The 24,568-nt window shown below is 34.6% G+C and overlaps 1 protein-coding gene across 1 annotated transcript in view; it reads right to left on the bottom strand.

Annotated features, from left to right (window-relative positions):
- LRPPRC (leucine rich pentatricopeptide repeat containing) overlaps nucleotides 1–24,568 on the bottom strand; it is a 93,385-nt gene that overhangs the window by 64,536 nt on the left and 4,281 nt on the right. Inside the window, exons 2-13 of the mRNA XM_074144521.1 lie at nucleotides 17,957–18,159; nucleotides 14,853–14,975; nucleotides 13,972–14,093; nucleotides 13,823–13,881; nucleotides 12,978–13,064; nucleotides 12,368–12,494; nucleotides 11,178–11,322; nucleotides 10,264–10,406; nucleotides 9,817–9,922; nucleotides 9,628–9,735; nucleotides 3,604–3,722; nucleotides 2,852–2,945 (exon numbers count right to left, since the gene is read on the bottom strand). Of these exons, the coding sequence (XP_074000622.1) occupies nucleotides 2,852–2,945; nucleotides 3,604–3,722; nucleotides 9,628–9,735; nucleotides 9,817–9,922; nucleotides 10,264–10,406; nucleotides 11,178–11,322; nucleotides 12,368–12,494; nucleotides 12,978–13,064; nucleotides 13,823–13,881; nucleotides 13,972–14,093; nucleotides 14,853–14,975; nucleotides 17,957–18,159 (1,436 nt within the window). The remainder of the gene's footprint in view (nucleotides 1–2,851; nucleotides 2,946–3,603; nucleotides 3,723–9,627; nucleotides 9,736–9,816; nucleotides 9,923–10,263; nucleotides 10,407–11,177; nucleotides 11,323–12,367; nucleotides 12,495–12,977; nucleotides 13,065–13,822; nucleotides 13,882–13,971; nucleotides 14,094–14,852; nucleotides 14,976–17,956; nucleotides 18,160–24,568) is intronic.

The raw sequence follows: 24,568 nt of genomic DNA, 5'->3' as shown, positions 1-24,568 counted from the left end.
TGGTTTGCTAGCTGTTTCAGGCTGAATACCTGCCTTAAATTAGGCTTTACAATTTTACCTTCTACATTTTAATTAAAAAAAAATATATATATAAAAACAAAACAATGATGCTGTCTTAGGTGTTTGCCTCTCCTGATGTAAATTGCCCGACAAGAAAGAAAAAGTAGTTCCATCTAAAATGCTACCCACTGAATTAAGTTAAACTTAAGGGGAAAAAAGATTAGGATATACAGTTCTAAATGTTGCTATTTACAATATTGGTTGCACGGTATTGGTTTACAATATTGGTTGCTATTTACAATATTGGTTGAACAAATGTTGCACAATATAAAATTACTAAAAATTAGATGTCCCTGAGAGGTCATTTACAGTTAATGCCCTATGTCGTCATCTTTATATCATTTCTTGTCTAAGAAGATTCCAAATCATTCTACATTCTTCTCAAGAATTGCTGTCTCTCATTCCAGCACCATATTCCAGCAAAGAATAAAAATACAGCAGTGGATGCATTTAAGTCCTGTATGAAGGTGTTATCATCTGACTTCACCGCAACAATAGAATTAACACCTGTAAAAACCTGAATGTACTGAGCCCTTTCAGCAAGGGCTGCAACATGGTATATGGTAGAAGAGAACTGAAATAAAAACACCTGCTCTGTAGGAACCTGGGAAATAAAAGGCAGGAACAACATACTAAAACCACTCCTTAGTCCAACTCCAGGCATTTAGAAAATTAAAACTTTTAAATGTTGGAATGTTTATTTTAGTTTGAAAATCTCAGGTAAAGTTGGCTTCAAGAAACCCTCAATAGAAATCCTCCTCCAGTGGTATATTAAACTTTTTGCTCATAAAAAGATGAGCAGAAAAGCATCTTAGTATGCTCAGCTGCTGCTGACAATCAGCAACCTGGTTTCCTTAGCAACAAACAAGTCTGAGAAAATCAAGAGGCTGACAATGAAGTGGAATGGAACGGCATGATAAAGGGAAAAAGCGGCTCTCATGTACGACGCCTTATGCGCCCAGATTCCTCAGCTGACGCTTCGTAGTTCTCATCTTGTCAGTAGCAGAAATCTATACATTATAAGGTATGAGAAGTTGAATCAATACACCTAGATAGCAACTGGCATTAATAACCAACCTTCACCTCCCCCAACTACCCTGATGAGACAATCTTGAACTATTTTCAATACTGCATCTATTTTTCCCTCTAATACTGCAAAAGAAGCCAAGTCAAAACCAACCAACCAAACAAAAAAACCCAGCTGTTTAATATCAGTGCCTTATCATTACATAGGTGCTAATTAGATTTACTAACATTCATTTCAGCTCAGTAAACTATTTACGGGAGTACCTCCCTTTAAAGCCCAAGTTCAATGAATTATTAACCCTAGTCTTTGTGAACAGAAATACAAGATTTATATTCGACACACAGACAACAGCTAAATAATGCACTATGTGAGACTAATTTCATGACAGCAAGACAGAATGTAGCCTACTATATGTGCCTGTATCATACTTTTGATATCATATACATCTACCATAGACCAGGCACACACGTCTTTGTGCCTTATATCACATTAAAACCTGACTATTTCAGTTAACCAAAATGAGTGTGCAGTGGTGGCTTTACTTTTTCACATAGGCAAAAAACCCCAAACCACAACTATTTCACTTTCCACAAGAAGTTCCACTGCTCCTAATTAATAGTTATTCCTTCAAAATAATTTCAAAGTTACTTTAAGTACTTCATTTTTCATGGTTAATGTTTCTTGCTGTAACAAGAACAAACAAAAAAATGGCTGAATGTAAGGTGAATCTTACAGATTCACTAATTGATAAATCGCAAATACAAAAATTAATTCACTGGTTATTACCTACTAATTTGATTTTCTCATTTTCAACACAACAGCTTCCCAGGGTCATGGTGTATAGAATACTTATTTCTATACTCGTTAAATAAAACAGTTAATGAAAAATGCAGCAAAAGACTGCTTAAGCTTTTCCCTCAACCTTGGACAAATAAAACTGTTCAAAAAGAGATCTTTCTGTATCAGATTTAGTCCAAATTTAGGTATTTTATTGTTGTCTCAGTATCCCAGGCAAATAAAAACTGTATTTGTTTTAAATTTTGAAGGGAAACACATATTCCTACTTAACCAAGCAATTCTTCCCATTCCGTACATTCAGTCAATGACATATATCAACTTTTGCAAGCACTAAGCATCAGAAATGTCTTTAGAGGAAACTATTAAAAAGTGATTAATTCATGCTGTTACAACTTCATCACCTAATTAACTCAAATTTATGTGTATAACATATAAGTTATGTGTATAATTTCCACAACCAACGTATCTGCAGAGCGCACTCAGGTTAACATCCATGCCAATCAGTTCTTTAAAGTTGGTTCTTTCATTAATAATTCTGTAGTACTTCAGAGCCATATTGTTAGTCTATCATCCTGTTGTAATTGGTGCTGTAAAGAAAGACAAACCCTGCACCAAAGACTTTACAGTCATTGTGCAAGGCAAATTGTTTCCTTAAGCCCTCAAAGTACAAGAGGATGATAATCCTAGCACAATCACAGTAAAGCTGTAACTTGTAAATATCTTTTATGTAAATCTTAGGGCTAGGTTCAATATTAAAAAAATAATTTAACCATGATATGTTGTCTGTAATTGTTAGTTTCAAACTTTCTGACATCTCATCCTAGAAGACCTCCCATAATAAAAGCTTTGCTCAAGTTTCCCACATATCTTTAAGCCTCATTTATTAATACATGTAAATCTCTTAGCCTACAACCAATCAATACTATGGCCAAGTACAAAGTAACATGCAACATGAAAAATACTTACACAGAGAAAGAACATTGTTCAGTCTTCCATGTACTGCTTCATATCTTATTTCTGCTACAGAGAGTCCAACAGTTTCAAACAGGCAGTCATTTTTCTAGATAGAGATAAAGTAATCAATCACTGGAAATACACACAGAGAAGACCTTCTGATACTTTGTATTTTTAAATGCTTCCTTCCCAAAGGACATTTGCATTCTTGTTCTGATAGCTGTTGAGAACATACAGGATGTGCTCTATGGAAGTCTACGCAGCCAGCCAGATAAATTGCTACCAATCAAAAATTATCCAGCTTTTGTATTGAAATCAATTGCAAGAGACAAAGTTATGACAGGCAGAAAGAGTGGGGTAGTTAAACTTAGTCAACTTAGTCTGCAATTCGGAATTTTTCAATAAGTTAAAACAAACAAACAAACAAAAACAGAAAAAAAAAAAACAACAGAAACAATTGTAATACTTCTAATCCTCAGTTAAAAGGACATCATTCATTTATTTAGTTTTCCACTCAGGAAACAGAAAGCTAGTAAGTTTGAGCAAAATATTTTGATTGCCTGAGAAGGAGAAAGAAATACCAGAGAAAGACACAGTAATCAAACCACCAGTGCTACAACTGTTTCAAAAATAATCTGAGTATTCAGAACAAGCTTCATCATACCAAGTTTTTAGAGCACTACTGGGATCTAAAGCCTTCACAGAGAATATAGAAAACCAAACCATGCAATAACCTTTTTTATAAATTCTAAATATAAACTCACCTTCAGCTGGGCACGGATGGTTTCTCTATCAGCAAAATTTTTAAAAACATAGTCTGTGTATGTTTCTGCATCAAGTTCCACCCCCAACTCGTGCATCACTTTCAGGACCTCAAAGATACCTATCAAGGCAAAATTGGTAAGGCTGAGCATTTCAGAAGAATGAAAACTTGAGAATCAACATTTAAAAATAAAGGTTGCTTTTCAAAAAATGGACTTGTCTCTTCAATCTCTTTCCTTGAAATTGCCATGCAAAATCCTGCATTTTTATTTGAGGTGTTAATAAAGTTCATAATTGTGAAACTTAAAATAGATTTACTAAACTTCCTGTTCTCCACTGCACTATCAAAACCATGAAACTCTTGGCTAGTTTGGAAATTGCTAGTATGCAAAGTTATTTTCTAACACAGTGAATATATGACAGTGACTTTTAGTCATATTTGCAAAACATCTTTTAGAGCTATATATCAGTCTCCACACTATTGTGCATAAAAAAACAAATCTGAAATTTGGTGTAAAGTATGTAATCAAACTTAAGATACAAATGCATTCCACAATACATAATACATTCGTAGCTTTGTTCCCAGTATCCAACCCTGATTTGCAACGCATGCTTTCTAGATTTGTTTAAAACAAATAATGTTTTCATAAGCAAATAGGTTGATTAATCTATCAACTCATCAGCTTCAAGCTGGAAATTCAGAGAAAGGCTGGAGTCTCCCAAGCCCCACTGAAGCTACATTATAACTTTTACAGAGTTCACATCAATTCACATAACTAGACTGTATATTACTACTGCAGATACCAGTCTGACGACAACAGATACCAAATCTTAACAGTTCAGCAATTTGAGTGTAGAGTTTTAGAGTATATGTCATGCTTTTTAATTGCTCACACTCTTGCAATTTGCAGAAACTTCTTACAGTAACCCCAGCTAGCAAACTCTGAACCCCTGTCAAAACAAATACAGGTATTATCATTTTTTGCTGGTCTAAAAATGATTTGTCAGTTGCTGCAGGACACCAGTACCAAACAGCATATGTTTTTTTCAACTTGCATTTCATACTTATTACTTTAAAAATGTAAAGTTTCCCAAAGTCCCTGTCTTTGCCCTGGAGTGCCACCTATGGAAAAGTGACACTTCCATGAATATTTTATGCAGTGCACTATGGTGCAAATAATCAAATGTGAATTCCCTTTGAGCACTTGAAAATACATGCAGACAAGTCACACTAGATTAAAGTCGCATCATCTGTTTGAGTTTGCCTTAAACAAAACTCTGATTTTGGCCCAGAATCTGCAAAAATATGAATAAAGAATTAATTACAGTAAGTCTTTCTTGATACCTTTCAAATTTTGACAGCTAGTTTCTATTTCATGTTTTCAACTTCCCATACATTAAGTCCTCTTGTGCTGAAACCTTTCAAAAATAACTGTATCTGTTCCACAAGTAGTTTGAAGACCAATAACTAGATACCATAGTGAATAAGGTGTGGTAAACTCAGGAGATTTGAGTTCAAATTTCTATCTAGAACAGAGTAGAAAGCAGGCTCGTTACATGCCCCCATTCCCTAGTAGACATTTGTCACAAAAATGTTACGTGACCTGGCGCAGCTCCTGAGTAGGAAAAGGGCACGTAGAAGATCGGAACACCAGCATGACAGTAAGACGCAGATTAAGAAGGAATACCAGTAACAATATTGCACATGGCCAAAGTCATCACAAATTTAAAAAAAAAAAATGCTGCCACACATTTCTTCATTTCTAAGATGGCTGATGTACAATTGCAGGGGGGACCAGAAGATTAATGAAAACCAACACAGAATCCTACAATTTTGCATACATTTTCTACCTCACTGAGAGCGGAACTACTTTATCATCACATGAGTATCGTCCACAATACAAAGTAAAGAAACATTCCCACTTCAATCAATACACTACAAAATTGTCAAATACATGCATGAAATAGGATTTGAGCATTATGTGTGTGGACTTTTAGAAATTATCTGCTACTTATATTGGAAAAACACTAACTACTACTCTCTTCCCAAACCAAAGAACACACTAAAAAAGAGAGGCGCAGAAGCGGAGTCGCATTTATCTAGAACACCAGTCTCCCAAACTTTTTTGTGAACACCTCCCCGATACATGTACATTTATTTAGAAATTACGTACATGTACTACTGTACTGATATCTTATGCACATTATAAAACATACACAAAAATAGAAAGTAAAAAAGAATGAAATCATTATTTTATTCATTAACAGCCCGCTTATACGCCAGCGGATTGCCCTCCGCACTCTGCCCTCCACTGATCCCGAAGATTGGGTCTGACTCAAACCCACAGTAATGCCTTCCAGCCACCCCCCTACTTGATCAACAACAGGTTTTTGAGATCTTGGGCTGAGATATGCAAGGACTGCAGGAGCTGAGTACCTAAAAATCAAATAACTGAGTGAGTGGAAAGAAGACAGGAATAGGGAACAAAACACAGCCAAACTTCTGTTCTCCTTTTTGTCAACACTGGAAACAGCACTGGAACACTCCAACAGAACAGATTCCAGCCTCAAATCAGTATATCCAAAAACAAACACAGAAGAGATGAATTACAAGATTGTTGTAATATTTCTGTGGTCAAGCAGAGCAACTTGCTGCTTTTCAAGAAGTGAAAAGTGAGACTTGCCTTTCAGTCCATCCTTTCATTTCCTAAATTTCTCACAGCGAATTGTGCCTCCTGCCTAAAGCAGTCCCATCAGAACAGAGGGGATTTCTAAGGCAGTTAAGTTCAGTTCTACATGTGGAAGGGCAGTAAAATTGGGCTGTAAGCAGTTTTCTAATGAAACAGAAACATAAAAGTCCAGTTCGAAAAGTGAGACTGCATTCAGGGCAACAACATAATAGCCAATACATTTTTGCTGTGCTGTTGATTTCAGATGCACTCAGAAAGTTCTTGGTCAGAAAAGTCTGTCTACAAAACAGTATTTCAAGCAGTTGCTTTGCGAAATCACCAGCCTTATTCTCAGGACTAAGACTCCTAGTTCCCTTATTTCCTGAAGTAAAAATTCAATTATCATTCACTAACCACACTTTGTGTATGTAACAACAGTTTAGCAGAAAACAAAAGTGAAATACACTAGTGACTTTTAAAAACTGTCTTTAAAAAAACAGGGAAGGGGAGCTACAAAACAGTAACAACTAAGTCAAACATTTCTGCTTATTTATACTAGGCCCTCCTGTTTTTAGTGTATAATCTTATACAGGATGAATCTCAGTGCCAATAAGAATTTCAGATCCACCTCCTATTGATCTTTTAAACCGTGAAAGCACTTTCCATTCCTAAAACCCTAACAGCATTTACTTAGATAAATACTATGGAAATAAGTAATTATCAACTTTGCACATAAAAGCAAGAATGCCCCAACTGAAATTACTTGCCTGTGTAAAATGACTGAAAAGAGCTGTCTGCTATTCCAGAGTGGTTAAGTTCTCTACGGTATCTCTAAAAATGGCCTTGCTTAGTTTCATTCCTCTAAGCCACCACTTCACTGCTATTTTTCTTTCAAACTAAATTTCTTAATACAGAAGTTAAGGAATTTCCTGTGATATCCAGTGTCAGCTTTTGTTATAGTAAACATTAGATAAACGTAAAATTAAATATTGCTACTAGTTATATAATTGTTTGGGTCACATAATACATACTGATTCAGACGTGTGCCCTGCAGTTCTAGATAGGTTGTTGCTTATATTCTGTGTTCTTAAATGTTTATTTAGTCCACTGTTTACATCCTATCAGATTTTTAATAGTTTTACCTCAAAGTTCTTTTCCTTTTTTATCCTTACCTGTATTGAGATGCAAAATTACACACATTAGGCCAGGAATTACTACTTTGTAGAGAAAGGAATTATTACCTCATTTTTTGTATGAGATGTGATACAGTCTCTTTCTATACTTTTGTTCACACAGCTCTATTATTTTTTCACTGCTAGAAAGCACCGTTCCGTTTATTTATTATCTGCTGTCACCTTTAGGTTCTCACTGCAGCATTATTTTTTACTCCATTATTTCTATGAAACAGTTTTAGGGTGGGTTTTAGGGGGTTATTTTCCCCCTCTTTACTTTCCTTCGAGCGCATTCATTGTATTTTTAGATACTGAATCTCATTTATTCATTTTTTTGTTATTAAATTTCAAAAAATGAATGTGAGCTTATACATGGGAAAGAACAATACAACTTGTTTCACTGTAGCAAGAAAAAATTAACTGAATCTTCACTGCAGAAGAAATTGCTTAGATGTCTTATGTCTTTTAAGAATTGCAAAATCACTGACTTTTGTAGGTATGCACACAGTAGTTCTGTTCTGACTTGACAATTCAAACTTGGAGACGAAGTACTGGGTTACAAAACCATATTTGCAAATCCACAGAATTATCATACAGCCATACAGAAGTTTATTTATCCAATATCTTCGCAGATAGAAAAAGAAAGGTGCTCTAGAAAATGGCAAAGAGACAGAATTGAAGTTTCCTTCATTAGTTTTCTTCTCAATTTGCTTACATGGCTTCCAGCAGGAACTACTATCCAAAGTATGGTTGATTTCTACAGGAGTTCAAATTAAGGCAACCTCTGGTCTTGCCAAAGACTAAAAGAGATACGAAAAATTAAGTTTCTCTCACCAGTCAGGTATTGTTTCAGTTTTGAGAGCTAAGTCTAAATCTAAAAGCACTTCCTACGTCTCTTATATTGTGTTAGTGAGGTGAAATTTTGCATGGAATAACAGAAAGAATGTTTTTTCAGTAGGCACATCCACATACAGAAGTATGACACTGATTTCAATGTACTTTTTTTTGGCAACATTGCACTTCAAGCAAGTCACAAAGGACCCAACTAAAACAATGTTGCCAGACTTTTAAAATATCATAGAACTTTCAAGCATTTCAAAACCTGGGAGAAGATAAACTTGGGAAGTAGTCTAGCAGGACCAGAGCCTAAGGAGTTAATAAAAACTGAATATTGTTTTCACAAAGGCTTTTTGAAAAAGACTTGAGACATTTTTATAGCCAGAAACAATTAGGGAATACTTGTTTCAGCATTTCTTCCAAACTGGAATGCGACTGTATATTTAAGATAAAATTGCGATATGAAGAGTCTGCTAAAAGCACTTTTTTTTTGTTTGTGCATTTTGTTTGTCACCCAGTGTCACACTAACAACTCTGCATCTCATTCTAAAGCACATTATACTGTGAGATAAGATGAAAAAGACAGTTTTTTGTTTCCCCAAGGGGGAAGTACTTCTGTTAAAAGCATCTTTTTACAATACCATTCTTTCTGAATTACCAATAACGCAAACCAAAGAATTAGATAGTGTACTCTAAAATTTAATATTTGTTCAATTCTTATTCATATCCTGTAGACATCCCCATGTGTAACAGGGGAAAGTATGCTAAATGCTTAAACCTACTTAAGGATCCCAAAGATTGAGCATTTCTGTCCTTCAATCAGTGTGCTGTCAGGTCAGGCTCGCACATCCAGCAATGTAAGTTCTCCTGCAGTTATCATTATTGTAACAAAACTCACGTTTGGCTTATCAGGTAGAAAATAAGAAGTTGGTTTGATAAAAGGACTGGGTTTGCAGTCTGAGAGAGTCATTATAACATAACCTTACTTTTAAATGCTTCTCTCAGATTTCAGTTTCTTTAGGAGTAAACTCTGTAAAAGGTAATGAGCAGCAAAAGGAACCAGTGGAAGGCAGAAAGAATGTGAAGAATTAAAAAGATAATTAAACACTCTCACACATCTTTCAATGCAAAGGTAGACTTTAAATTTGGAGAACTGTACCATGATTAAGCAAGAAAGGAGGTTTTAAAAAAGTCTTTCTGAAGGAAAAATTGTTTGCAACAAAGTAAGACACACAGCAAGGTCTTTGTTTACTTTGAAGAGTCTGCTGAATCTCAGGGCAATGTTTTAATAAAGATTTGTGCTCTGGCTTTGCAATAAAGCTAGAGGAGCATTTATCAGATAACTAACCTTTAAGATTCTTCTCTTTCTGGTACCCAACTAGCAGCGGCCAGGAATAGTGAGGTCTGAGTGGCAAGCCTTCCTCTTTCATCGTCTTCATCACATCAATGGCCAAGGCTGAAAACAATCACAAGATAATTAAATAGTGACCAAGTACTTTAAATGAGCATGTGCAAAATAACTAAAAAGGCAGAGTACCTGGTTTGTTGGCCTCCAAAGCGCAACGCAAAATAAACGGTAATGGAGCTGAGTGCATTTTCGCTTCTTTTAACTCACTACAATATTGCTTCAGCTTGTTCACAGGCTGCAAAGAATTTTAAAATGTAATTTAATATATTTTCCAATTTCTCAAATTGTTAAGAATGTCAGATTCTTCTCATGTTTAGGAAATGGGGATTACACATGCCAAACATGATTCTTTTGTGAATTTCAATTTACTATGCAAACTGATATGAAATAGAATCATAGAATCATAGAATCATAGAATGGCTAGAGTTGGAAAGGACCTTAAATATTAAAATCCTTCTTTTATTCTTTAAGAACCATTCAAAAAAACCCACCATTTTCCATCTTCAGAATTGCATTAAACTAAATAAATATACTGTTATTAGTATATTAAGGAAAAAGTATTTCTGTTCTGCATACCATATCTCTATTTACACAATGTTGCAAGAAGAAGCTACCCTGGTCCGCATTATCACGTGATAAATGATTAAAAGACTTCAAAATATGGAAACTTATATCTTCAAAGCCATGAGTTATCAGAGTCAAACACAGGTTCATTGCATCTAGATGTGAAAAACAGAGAACAAAATTTAAAAGCGCATATAACTATTTTTTGCAGTAAACGACTAAAATTAGTGAAAGCTGGGAAAGCAAATGCGTTCTACAAGTATCATCAGCATACTTTTAAACATGATTAACCAGTCAAATTTGAGACTACCTTTTTCAGAATTATTTGTCAACGAAATTCACTTCCCCATTAAAAACACCATGCCAAAAATTACAGAAGCATCACCACTGTAACATAACAGGATACTAAGTAAGAGAAACACATTTCTAGACACGTCATAAAAGAAAAAAAAGATTAATTATAATTAACAGTTCTCAATCAGATTACACACACCAGGATCCAAAAGCGACTTTAACTGCAGATAAAAAAACTGCACAATATTCAGTGTTTAGTCTCCCTTTTTATGATATTCACAAAGAGCTGTCACAACAGGAATTACAAAAGCATTGTTTGAAGAAAGGACTCCACACTTACTGCTTTCCCATAAAATCTTAATGAATTTTAAAAGTTAAAAAAATTGGTAGATTCATTTTTGTATGTAAATGATTAAAATTGATTTATATTTAAATCTTATAAAATGTGATCTAAAGCAGTATAAATGAATCCACAAACTAACAGCAAAGTAATTTTCCCTAAGTATTCAATTATTCAAGTGCAAAATTACCTATTTTTGGTAACATTAGTTACTGTTGCAAAAAAAAAAATGAAAAAGCTTTCCTTCTCCAACCCAAGTAGCAAAACACTGCTGTAGTAACCAAGGACATACCTGGAATTAATTCCCTTTCAAATCTTATGCGTTCTTTAATATCTTCAATGTACTGAGGATATCCAGCCTTGGCAAGGCTAAAAATCACCTGCATCAGAATCCTATCCATAAGGTACCCTTCAGTCTTTTCAACCTCTTCCAGAGTCTGTTAATCAGAACAAATTTAAATTTAAAAAACTCCAAAGCAACTCAAACCAGGATACATTGAAATAAAAATCAACAAATACATCACAAAAAGCTGGGCTTTTTCCTTTTTCAAGAACAATGGCTTTAGATACATGCAACATGGTAGAGAGAATAACAAAGATCTATAGAGAGGGCCTCCAATACCTACAGACTTTAAAAAGGGACAGATAAAAGGGTATCGTAGATAGTTTCTCCCTAATATCTACTAATATATGAAAACACCAGAGGTATTCCCATTGTGAGATGACTTCCAAAAGAAATTACTTTGAAAAGAAGAGAATAATTAATCAAACTTTTTGTTTGTGTGTGGAAGAAGGTTCATTGGCATCGATTTGTTTAATTTGTAATTCACAGAACAATATTATGTCTCCCACATCCTCTTCCTTTATTTCGTCCTCTCCATCTGATACTACTTATTAAACTCAAACCAATTTTCTTTTCTCATTCCTTTCCAAATACTTCTTTGATTTAAAAAGTAAGACAGAATACTTGAAAAAAAAAAAAAATCAGCTACACAAAGGGCTGTAAGGCAGCATTATCTTATCCACACTTCATGAATACTTAAGTTGTTGGTATGAACTCTCAAAAAAAAAAAATTCAGTTTTACTGGAAATACTCTGTGGCTTCAATCAAAGCGAAAGAATGGCTCAATGGGAGCAGGAAAATCAAGGTTTACTGTTTATTTATTTTTATAAATAAATATATAAATATCTCACATGCGCTATTTGTCTCTAAAAAACTCCCAAATTATTAAATCATTCACTGGCAAACGTCTCAGAGTGAAAGGCAACTATCAAAAGACAAATATTGTTCATAAAGTATGAGACTGCTTTCTGTTAAGCAGCTAGTCTGAAGCAAAAAGAAAAATGTGTTTAATTGCAGTGGACTAGGAGGAAACAAGTCATAAAATTCAATATTATTCCTCCTGCATGGACAGAAAGCATTCCGAAGTGACATTGAATAAAAGATCAAACACCTTGTACTTAAACTCAAACTTGCAATACCTTTTTGATGCTATCAGCATCACCCTTTTCAGCATAGACATTCAGCAGTGATAAATAGGTGTCTGGACCTGGTTCAACACCAGCCATCCTCATCACTGAAAGGATATTTTCTGCACTCTTCATATCTCTAAAAGAATTCAAAAGAAAGACACACAGTAGATTTAATCATAATGCATGTTGAATGTTTATTATGTCATAATACTGTTTATCCCACATTTCGTCATTAAGTAGAATTGGAAACAAAGACTGCAACAAGCACAGAGAAACTTATTTTATCTAAGCAAATCCTGAAAGGTGAAAGTCCAAATCTTTTAATTATTGTATTACTTAGAATACTCTTTCAACTTTGACAGCTGAAAAAGTTCAAAACTAAGTGCAGCAAATTTGTTTTTCAAACAGTACAAAATTAGAGTAACTTATCTTGAAATTCAAGATTTTAAGACACAAGAAAAATATTCTTCCTTTGTTGAACAGCCTTGTTTTACGTCAAAAATGTATAAAAAGGCAGTCTTCTGTACATCACAGTATTCTGCAGCATGACATTTTTCTGTACGGTACCACTTTATATTGCAGTAAACTAAAATAAAAGAAAAAAGGTATTAAACTTTACCCTGATCTTGCATGACCTTTCACAAGGCTACTGAATACTGCCTCAGTGATTGGGAGATCTTTGCTCTTCATAAATCCAAGAATCTTACTGCAAAATAAAAGACAATGAATGATTAGATATTTTTTCCTTTGAGAAGATAAACTACTGAGTTATTGCTGCTCTGCTGGACAAGTACTGTATCATCAAACAAAACCAAATCCTGATGTCACTGAGCAATTGCACATAGGGATGTTGCATCATATGCTCATAATTTGGTCATTTTCATATTTTCAGATCAATAGTATTTGTCACTTTGAAATATGCAGACACAAGGTTGGGGCTGGATTTTCTTTATTTTTATCTTCCTTTTACTTATTTCTCATGCCCAGCAATCACACTGTGGCAACTTAACTTTGCTAAAATTCAAGTGTTACGACAGATATCCAACAAGCCCTAAGCAACAAAGACAACACAAAAAAAAAAAGAATTACTACTATTTGCTCTTTAGTCTACTTTGTTCTCGATTGCCTTCCCCAGTAACCATTTTCTTACATAGGCAGTAAGCCTTCATAACCTCACACTTTTTCACGCTGGCTCTAGAAGTGACAAAACGAGTTACTTTCTGAGCAACTTGAATACTATTTGATTTGAACACACTGGTCTATCACTTATTTTTATTTTGCTTTGTAGGTTCCAGCTTTCTCTAAGAAACTGCTCTTCATTGCTTGGTTAAAATATACTTAAGCCTCCTCTTTGCTTTGCTCAATTTGTAAGAATTACGTTGAAATCAGTTTTAATGTTAATAGTAGGGAATATGAGAAATAGATTTTGTGGAAATTCTTTCAAACATAAATGCAAAAGAATACCTGGCTCCTTCAATGTCACCCTCATTGCAATAAGCAGCAATCAACCTTTGGTATGTAACCTAGAGAAAACAGAAAGAGGAAGTTAATGATCTCCATCCAATAAATAGACACTACTATTAAGAATGAAGATATCATAAAGTGGTACCTACTCGATTGGGCTGTACATTAGCTTCCTCCATCCTGGCCAAGAATTCTGTTGGAGAAAATTTATGCTCGTTCTGAAGGTAGACTTTAAGTAAAGCATTATAATGGCTTGTATCATACACAGCACCTAAGGAAATATTTCAACCATAGTCAGTGAATGTAGATTCTCTAAATTCAAGATGATTTTATAGCTTTCTCAGGTAATTAATTTCATATCAATTTTATTCTGTATGAAGTTTATATATAATCAAACTGCCTCCTTTTACCACCTTTGAAATATCAGACACCTATTTAACAGCACACATCTGTTTATGAAAGGCTAAAACATAACAAAAGCACAGTAACATCAATGCTCATGTGCATGCTATTCCACAGCTCACTACACCTGTATTTATTTTACAGATTCAGCAATATTACTACCTAGAAGCATTTCACCTATGCAACATCTATAGATAAAGAACTAACTTAAAATAAAAAAAATAATAATCATCTGATAAAATAGATGGTATCATCGGAATACTCAGCACACCAGATATCAAGGTAACGTCTAACAGAAAAGTAAAATACGTTTTTGCAATAATCAAAATCAAGCACAAGACCAATTTAAGCATCTTACCAAAAAAAAAAACCCACCACCAAAAAAACAACCACACACACAAAAAACCAACAAATCTTAAGATTTATTAACACCCCTAGATGTCAGTATAACTCCCAGAATAGGAAATGGATCTCTCACCTGAATAATAAAACCTATCTTTATTCGGTAACCAGCATTTGCTGTTATAACATAACATTTAAACACTATTAAAATACATTCAGTCTTCTATTACAAAGAAACTAAAGCACACAGCTGTTCTTGCAAGAGGAACTAACAAAACCAACCTACCCAGTTCTTTCATCTTGTCCCATATCATATGGGCTAATTCTGTTCTTTCGGGTGACAATACCTCTGGTAAAAGAGCACCACAACTTCGCAACAAAAGCAAGGTCTGATTACTCCCTGGGCACCCTGTAAGGGGAACAAAACCACAAATTCCTTTATAAATAATGATGCATTCGATATTACAAAAAAGATTCAAGACTGACCTACTGAAATATTTAAGCATTCTGTATAGCATAGAATCTTCGCCAAGACTGAAGGTTTTTACTGAACTGGATACCCAAATAATGAAACAATGACACTATGATGTACTATGATGAAACAGATTCACGATAAAGCATGCCATTTAGTATAATGAGCTCAGCTGAGCAGAAATTTTAAGAAGTGCAACATAAAATACTAAACTCAGATGATTTCATCCTTTAAATTTCCCAATCCAAGATCCATAGATGATTTTAGCATAACAGGGTTATAACTTCCTGGTAAATTTCTAAAATGGTAAAAAACTTCATAACAATTCGATACTGTTCCAAAACTGGTATTCAGAGATATTCCACATTTAAATTTCCATTTCCGCTTCTGCCCATGCTCAATATAAAATAAATGAGATAATTTACATCTAAGGAATAGTGTAGGAAACTGTAAGAATGTCTGCCTTTTCTGACTTCTGCACTAGCCCCAGGACGTCAAAAAAAATAACTATAAACTCATCTGTCTTTCTTGGACTTCACCACTACTCCTAAGGCAAAGTAATGCAGAGCTGCAGAATCTATCACAGATTGCCCAACAAGCTAGAGACATAACATTTTTTTCAATCACATCTTTATATGCAAACCCAGCCATTTCTAATAAAAACGAGAGTTCCTTTAGAAAGCAGCATACTATAAAGAAAAAAAAAAAGGGGCAAAAAAATGTTATCTATCCCTTTCCTATCACAGAGAAAGTTATACTTCAGAAGTAATTTCATCTAACAAGGTGCAAGATAAATGTTCATATACAATATAAATGATGAAAAAAATCCGTAAGGTATATCTCTGCATCTCAGAGACATACAGGCAGACTTGAAAGACTCAGACTTCCAAAATGACTTGAAGTCTAAAGTATCACTAACACTTTATAAGTTACTTGCAAATCATCGTATCAACAGTCCAAAATTGGGTACAGCCCAGCATAAAGGCAGAAATGGTTGCCAGTAAATGTATCTCCAGCTGCTGCTGATCACTCTAAGTGTAATTTTTAACTACAGAGAGCTGTAGAAACAGCTATACAGCTATAAAATAATGGCAAAGTAAAGTAAAAAAAACCTCAACAGCAGAAAGTTACATACCGCCTAGAATTAGATCTTCAGGTACTGAAAAGGACCAACAAATCTAGGATACCACATAACTATTGTAAACTGTGTTTCAAGAGTGCACTCTACAGCAAAAAAAGTTACTTATAGAGAGTAAACCCATCAGGGAAGAAACACAGACAGTAGCGGTGAAAAAATAAGCAATAATGAGAAAAGAAGTAAGTTAAAACACTGAGAGGGGGCAGGTACAAATTGCAAATGGGGATCTGAACTTCTGAAGACATAACAGAGTGGTGAGAGAAGTCACACGACTAACTTTTAAATCCCTGCATACAATTCGTTCATGCAGTAAAAATGCCAACACATCTCCACTTCCACAATGCCAGTGTTATATTAGTGACTGAGTACCCTGGAAGCCTCGAAAGGCAAAAGAATCAGGAAAAGGGTTGGCAGGGTGAGTATGGAAAGATTTAGGACAAGAGATCTACAGCAAGCACCTTCTTTGGGCATTTTTTGTGTTGCAGTTAGAAATGGAAGAACAATAAAAACACAGGCAAATCTTTTTAAGAAACCAACAGTAAACTAACCTCCCACACTCGATAAATTAGTTCTCAACTTCACTAATAAAAAATGGACTGAATTTTTCATATGGAAATATCTGTCATTTATTTTAATAGCATCCTAGTTAAATCTTTTGTGAAGTTCAATGCTTTTGTTTTTAAAAAGTAATATACTTGCACAGCCGAACAAAACCACTATAATCAATTAATGTTTTTGTTAATAGGACTTCCTAAAAACTGTAACTAATCAAAGATCATGAAGAACTGTGATTTGCAGATAAGCTTAGAGACATAAAATTCTTGCCAATCCACACTTGCTAATTATAATTTTAAACCTAAAAAAGAAAAAGCAGTCAGAATCAGAAAGGGTACCACAAGCAAAAAGAAAAAACTAAGAAGTTCAACAGAAAGAGAGCATGAATTGAAGACTCAGTTTTAAACAGTAAACCACAAAACTTTTAAAAGCGCAATCCCAGGTATACAAATCAGTGACTTTCCAGAGCAATATATATCAGTTTAAAAATCAAACAATACGTGCTGTCATTGCTAAATATACTCACTAAGTAGTATTGTTAATATTTATCAAATATCTCCATTGACTCATCGCAACTTGTACCAAACCTCATCAAGTGTGGCACCTGGTTTGCAAAATATGAATAGTCTGGCTACTTTTTAGCCAAAGGGGTATTGAGTTTATCAGAAAGAACAATGTCTCAGATGTTTATTCTTGTTTTATTCAAAAAAATAAATCTTTCTTGTCCTGAATAGCCACAGCTACCAAGGAATGGGGAAACTTGGGGGCTACCTTCACATTTCACTGGATAGCTCCATTTTAAAAGAAATGGCCTTTTAAGGACCGCGTGGTTTATTATAGTAATTTTAAAAACAAACTGTGTAAACCAGACAGATAAGACCCCTAACCAGATTTCACAGTACAGTTATATGAGGAAGGTGTAACATTACCAGATAAAAATCCACAATAAGCAAGACAATATAAGATTTCTTAAAAGCACACTGGATTTTTATAAGACTTACAAATTCCTAAAGACATAAAAACCTGGAAAAGTAAACACGTGCATTTAAAGCAAAATAACATCTCTAAAACATTTAAAGTTTATTCAATATATGCAATAGATAAAACAACATCCAAATACAAAATATAAATCAGAAGTCTTTAAATTAATTTCCTTGTTTTGATGAATTGCTATATTGCAGCTTTAAATTTAGCTTTTATTTTGTCTCAATCAGAAGCAACTTACCCGCTTTGCACATTTCATGGAAGATTTTTAGTAGAAGGGTTTTCGGGATGCGGCCAGTTTTTCTGACAGAGTTATCCAGTTTATTTAATGCCCAGTCAAACTGCCATGTCTGTCTGGTTTGAATTTCTGAAGTTGGTTCTTCTTTAACACTTCCCTCCTGTTGAGGTGCAACTGTAAGGAACCTTACTTGGTACATAACATTTCTGCTTAAATAAAAAGAAACAAACAAACAAAAATAGAGATTACACTTCTGTAAATCATTTTGCAACTACACTAGTCACAAAACATCAAAAAGATTATGCATGTTATTTCTTGCCAATGAACAGTTTCTCAAAACATGCCATATTGATATAAACAAATGCAGGTGATTCATTTCAGTGTCTTTCAACTTAAAAAGATATTGTCATGTATATTTTCCCACAGTGACAACTTTTTCTCCGAGATCTTCAGTTAGATTCACCTCTTGAGTTAAATGGTTCAAATACTACTCCCCCAAAAAAAAATTTTTGAAGTCATCCAAGTCTAAAAATCTATTGTCCCATTGCAGGTTCCCTAAAAAGCTCTCGCATGCTTTTGAAAAATCAGTCCAAGAATAGTCACAGACATCTCTTCCAGAAGACAGCAAATGAAGGCAGCAAAATTCATACCTTTCTTTTCAACTAGAATACACAAACTAATGCAAAGGCCAGTGTTTTAGACAAGCGTATCAAACACCTTAAAGAACTATGGAATCATTCCCTGTTCTTCAGAATTTACATGAACGAACACGAAGCAGTCATCCTGTGATTTAAATCAAACATCAACATTGGATTAATTTTCTCAAAACAAAGTACGACAATGACAAGAAACATAAGGAGGAAGTGTACTTATTTCTAGCTAAACAGTAAGAGTTTCTGTTTTAAAATAAAAAAAGAAGAAGCTGGCGTACGTAAAAATAAGAACATAGTATTTGTGCCACAGAGGAATTGTGAACAGCCTGTGCAGGGCACAAGCACTTTTAGAAGTCTGTTCTCAATTGTCCTTAAAACTGCACAAAATACACCATACTCTCCTACAGAATCCTATATGAACAAAGTAATATATGCTGGATGGCAAAAAGAAGATACAGCAACTTCTGAAATTGCCCTCCTTTGTCTCTGGCTCTTTAGCCAACTCTTCAGCTAAATTTCTGTAAGGTCTCTAGTCAAGTTTAAAAAAACCTACTTCTTGTACTCCCTGCTGTTACAAGATACTCCAGGAGTCCTATGTAGGAATGGCTTCACGTTTTCTGAAATGGTAGCCTAGAAGTGAGGAGTGCCAGCATTCCCTACAAAATGATTTCCCACACCTGGAGCTATTCCGCAGGGATGTATCTCCATTGCTGGGTTGTTTCTCACCAACCAGTGCCAATGTAAGGCCCTAGCCGAAGGAGTCCAGTGGAGGATAAAAAGCTGGCTGGCAATTCAGTGTTTCAGCAGCATCAGCTGCAAGCTGCTAAAAGACATAAAGAGCATCAGTGGGGTACAAGTCAGGTGTAATGGAAAAAACCAGACTGGTGGTTTAATGTCTGGTTGCCTCTTAGGAAGTAGCCCAAAGACCACCTCTTTCTCCTTGCTGTTTGAAATCCTGATTTGATAACTGAGCAGGCTGTAAGTTCTAGGAGTAAAATTCTTTAAATATAACCGGCCTGATGTAGATTCTATTTCCCAATGGAGGTGCAAAAACAGTTTAGCAAAAGATCTGTTTGGGTTTTGAAGGCATTAAAAAAATAAAATCCTTTAGTAATAAGGAACATCATTACCATTTGTCATTATCTTTTTCAAGCAGGCACATTTTACACTGCCCAATCTCCTCAAGTTTCCTCCTGAAGAATTTTACAGAGGCCAGCAAATTATCTGCATTTTATTTGGCTATGGAAAAAGAATAAAGAATTGGGGAAGGGAAAACTTACTGCCAAATTTTTATTTTTTTTTTTTTTTTTCAAAAAAGAAGATTGTATCGTCTACTCTTATATACCCATTAAAAAGCTACTTGAAAGCTTTTCAGAATACTTCAAGTCTAGTCGGAGATAAATGCTGTGGAATCAAGCAGCAACACAGGACACAGTGTCTTTGTAACACAGAAATTTATACTTTGATTTCCATTAACAATCAAAGCACAAATGGAAAAACATCCTGTGTTCCAGAATAAAATTGAAATGTCTTTTTCTATAAAAATTTGCTATTGCTTTATAGTATTTTGCAAATTATTGAATTATATTAATTGTATTGAATTCTATATCTTATGCCACATAGCACACTTGCAACCATAACCGAATTGATATTGACAATTCTTCATAAGCCTACGCTGTTTTAAGAAAGTCATCTTTGTAAGATTCTCCACGTGTCAAAAACCACAAACATTTTAAAGCACTTGTATAGCTCTATCTGATTAAGCATGAAGAAAAAAACCCATATGTGCATGGCTCAAAATATGCTGGTTAACTGCATGTGAGGACTCTGAAGTTTCATTTGTTACTAAACTCTCCCTGCTTAGCATTTAGCATGGTGCTGTTTATAACCTAAGTTTAGAATACTATACTCTATCAACTGCTATGGTTGCACACTCCAAAATATTATACTCTTATGTTTAGTGTTATTTTTATACACTAACTTAACCTTCTGAAAAAATCAGCAGAATTGGGCATTTCTATTTACACACCACCCCTCACTATTATCAAATATGGTACTGGTATTTCTGTTAAGTTATACTGATTAAAGACATTTTAAGGAATGGTAACATGGGAGTCCAGTTTCAGTTTCAGAGAGACAAGGGGAAACAGTACAAGAGAATAAAACAACCTGAGGAACTCTTAAACTTCCACCAGCAAAATTACCATTATCAATCTGAAATATAATGTCTAGCGTAAGATTCAGGTGTACCTTATCGTCTGTAAGCTTTCAGCATTTGAATAAATAACATTTTTAGTATGATTTAAGGCACTGTGTAATGCTAAGCCAATCCCCTAGTAGGATTTTGTTAAAAATAACTGTGGCTTTAAAAGCTGGATGAAGCTGCAGGCATCTACTGTCTTGAATTCGGTTCTTAGCACTATAAATCAACTAAGAACACAAAACCTCGGAGAAAATGAAAAAAAAAAAATACTAAGAGCTCACTATTCTAAAAGGTGAAAGACTGAGCAGACCAGAAAGACAGCTTCCAAAAAAACGCAAACTTAAATTAAGGGTCCACAGTATCAGGTTTGATTTCAGGCAATTAATTGAAGGACAGAAGAATGCAATAGATGACACACTGAAAATTGATACTAATGACACAACATCCCGATGAAAAAGAAGCTAACAAAATGAAGCAGTTATCCGTGCATCAGGACTCTTCAACAAGATATGCGATTCTTCTTTGATTTTTAGAAGTTGAGAAAGAACACATCATCAAGGGGAATAAAAAAAAAAAAGGGAAGGATAAAAATCAAGGCAGCCATGTCAACTCAGTCAGGAGGTCCCATAAAAAGGCTTCTAAATATTAGAAATATGATTTTAGAAAGTAAAATGAAAAAATTACAGATCACACTCTGTTTAGCTTTCAAAAAAAAAAAGTTAATTGCAGCCCTGCTGTGCAAATTTTAACCATTTTATCATGACTAAATTTTAATAGGGAGATAGAGGTGTAGATGAGAATAGGGAAGAATGATCTAAGCAATTTCTGGGAACATTAAGATATGTTATATTTAAGACACATTAATGGACCTTACTCGATCTCCAGTACTTTGGAATTACCATCAAAAATTCATCAAAGTTTTGGAAAAAACAAAAGCATAATCAATAAAAAAGACGTATTGATGTACATGCTTTTGGCACCATGTTACCTGACCATCTCACAAGCAAGACAAGGGGATACAATGTACTTTTAGGTACAAAAATATGGGCACAGTAGTTGTTTAAAAATTGTATATAAAATTGCAATGTGCTGATCAGGATTTGTTGCAAAATTGGGAATATATTTTGTGGGATTCTGAATTAAACTACCTCATGACCCAACTGGGAAAAAACTGGTATGACCTATGTCCATTCAATAATTTCAGTAACAATTTGGATAACAGAAAAATTTAATAAACTTATAAAATTTGTATTCGACACCATAATGGTGGCAAACTCTTAGGAGAGACTCAGACTTCAGAGAGATCTTGATTTCTTGATGTAATAGTCTGAAATCAACAACAAAAAGGAAATTCAATACAGACCAAAGAAAGTTATACGTTTTCGACAAAAAACAAATGCAGAAACGTAAGATAGCGTACAATTGCTGGACAACAGCACAACCGAAAAATACAGAAAATGAGCCCCCACTAAACATGAAACATCACGCAGCAAAATTCAATTCTTCAACTCCTAACAAAAGTAACATAGATAAAATACAGAGATTATCCTGCTTGTCACGTTTTTATGTTTACTCACAAAAAAACAGGTTTAAAAGACTCAAAAGACTCATCTATCGTATCCCACTCTTGAGCAGAGAAGCAACTGTACCTAATCCATCAAACATCACAATGGTAATATTAATTGTTGTAATATTAGTTGTAGTGAAATATTAGAACAGGATACTTCAACAGTCAAACTTTCTCATCTGGAAGCTTATAAAGTAAGATTAGGAAGCGGGAAAAAAAAAAAAAACAAACAAACTATCACGCATGACCTTAGCATTTCTGATCCTGTCTCAGTACTAGATGTTAGATTACAGTCTTATGATGCAACCATATTTTTCCAACTATTTTAATTAACGTTGTTCAGAATTAAGTGCTATGCTACACAGCAAAATGCACGATACTTCTCCAAGGGCTGCAATGAGTGCCAAGTATTTACTTTCATCAACTACCTTTAAACAGCATTTTAAGATTTTTCTCCACATGAAGAATTATAGTTGCGAGCATGTGAAGCTGCACAATAAACTTCAGATCTGTCTGAATTAGCAATCTGATTCCTGCCCAACATGTGTAATTTCCCTCTACTGTGCTTCAGAACTGTGTTTCTTTGTACCTACTCAGAGAAGCTCTAAAGGATATATTAACCCCTATAAAGTGAACACTCTTACCCCGACAATAACAAGATTAGAAGTAGCCTTCTGATATTTAAGCCTTTATATAATTGCCCCTTTACACCATTTTCAGCTTTGTCTTTACAATTGTGAGGATTAAAACTCTAGACTTTGCCTACACAGGAAAGGTTAACCAATTATACATTTGTAATCCCAACACACAACCACCCCCTACTTGGTGTTAACTTTTCATCTCCAATTTAGATTAAAACATTTGGGAAGTACTCGAAGATAAACTTGTAAAAAAACTTATGCAGAGATGAAGCATGCATGGAGAAATTTATGCCAAGTCAACTAGCAAAATTCTTCTATGTTCGCAAGGGTTTAGTGAGAATCCCAATACTGTACTAATGTACTTCCATGTTTTCTGTATTTCTAAAGCAGACTGAAGTTAGTGCCTTCAATTTCCTAAAGGAACACATCTTACACACCAGCCTGAGTAAAAAATGCCCCATCTTTCCCAAAACTCAAAAAGTAGGCGGTTCCAGTGCTCTGCCTGGCAGCAGCAGCAAGTTTATTTTCTGTAAAACTGAACCAATTCTAGACATTAAAAAAAAAAGAATTACAAAGCCACCATACAGATATTTGCCTCCCTTTAGCAGAGCTACAATAAGGTAGTTGCTGTGCTTTTTCTAAGAAAAGGTATTAGAAAGAAGGTATTTGAAATAGTTTTCAAAATACAAGCCGTGTTCTAAGTAGAATAGTGGTAAACTTAACAGCTAAAACTCATTACTGTACATAAAACTACTACAGACCCAACATTAATTAAAATTACTAAATATATGACTAAATATACCACCTGAGATCCCAGCATTATTCACATGACTGCTAAACATTATCTCCCCTGACTTAGGTATGGTCACATACAAAAAACGGCCACAATGTTGAGGCCGCTGTACCCTTGTTTCAATGAGATACAAGACAGAAAATGTTATGTTTTTTCATGTCGACTGAGAAAACTCAAGTTTCTTGGAAGATATAGAAAAACTTTGCCCAAGTGATTTGCAAGAGGCAAAGCAGAAAAACTTTGCTTTGTGCTATTTCTTGGCAAGTCTTTAGACATTTATGTCCATCAGTAAAACACATACAACAACCACAACAACAGTGCAGGTTGTGAAATTTTACTGCCACAGAGTGTTGCTTCGATATCACCAAAAGCAAGTCTACTGAACACCTCCTCTGCAATTAAAGCCCATTAATTATATTATTTTGCTAATGTAAAGTAATTCAGTACACAGTTCTACATTTTTGTCCACTGATGATGGATTGCTGAGTACAATAGCTAATAGCTAAAAGCCACTTGTTTGCAGCTAATTTAAAAACAAACAAACAAAAAACAAAAACCCAACCCAAAAAATCATATGTACCACACATTAAACCATGAATCATTTGGTTTTTTAACTTATGGCTTACCAAAAGCTTAAATCAAATCCCTCCTGAACTTAAACAAGATTCTTTCTCCTGTGTCGCCATCATGCTTCAGTCTTGTACAAACACACCACAACATAACAGAAGTCAACAGTCTTTACAAGGAAAACTTGAAAC

The sequence above is a fragment of the Numenius arquata genome, chromosome 2 (assembly GCF_964106895.1).
Source record: "Numenius arquata chromosome 2, bNumArq3.hap1.1, whole genome shotgun sequence".
In the NCBI taxonomy this organism is placed as follows: Eukaryota; Metazoa; Chordata; class Aves; order Charadriiformes; family Scolopacidae; genus Numenius; species Numenius arquata.
This window is presented reverse-complemented; position numbering and strand designations above follow the sequence as displayed.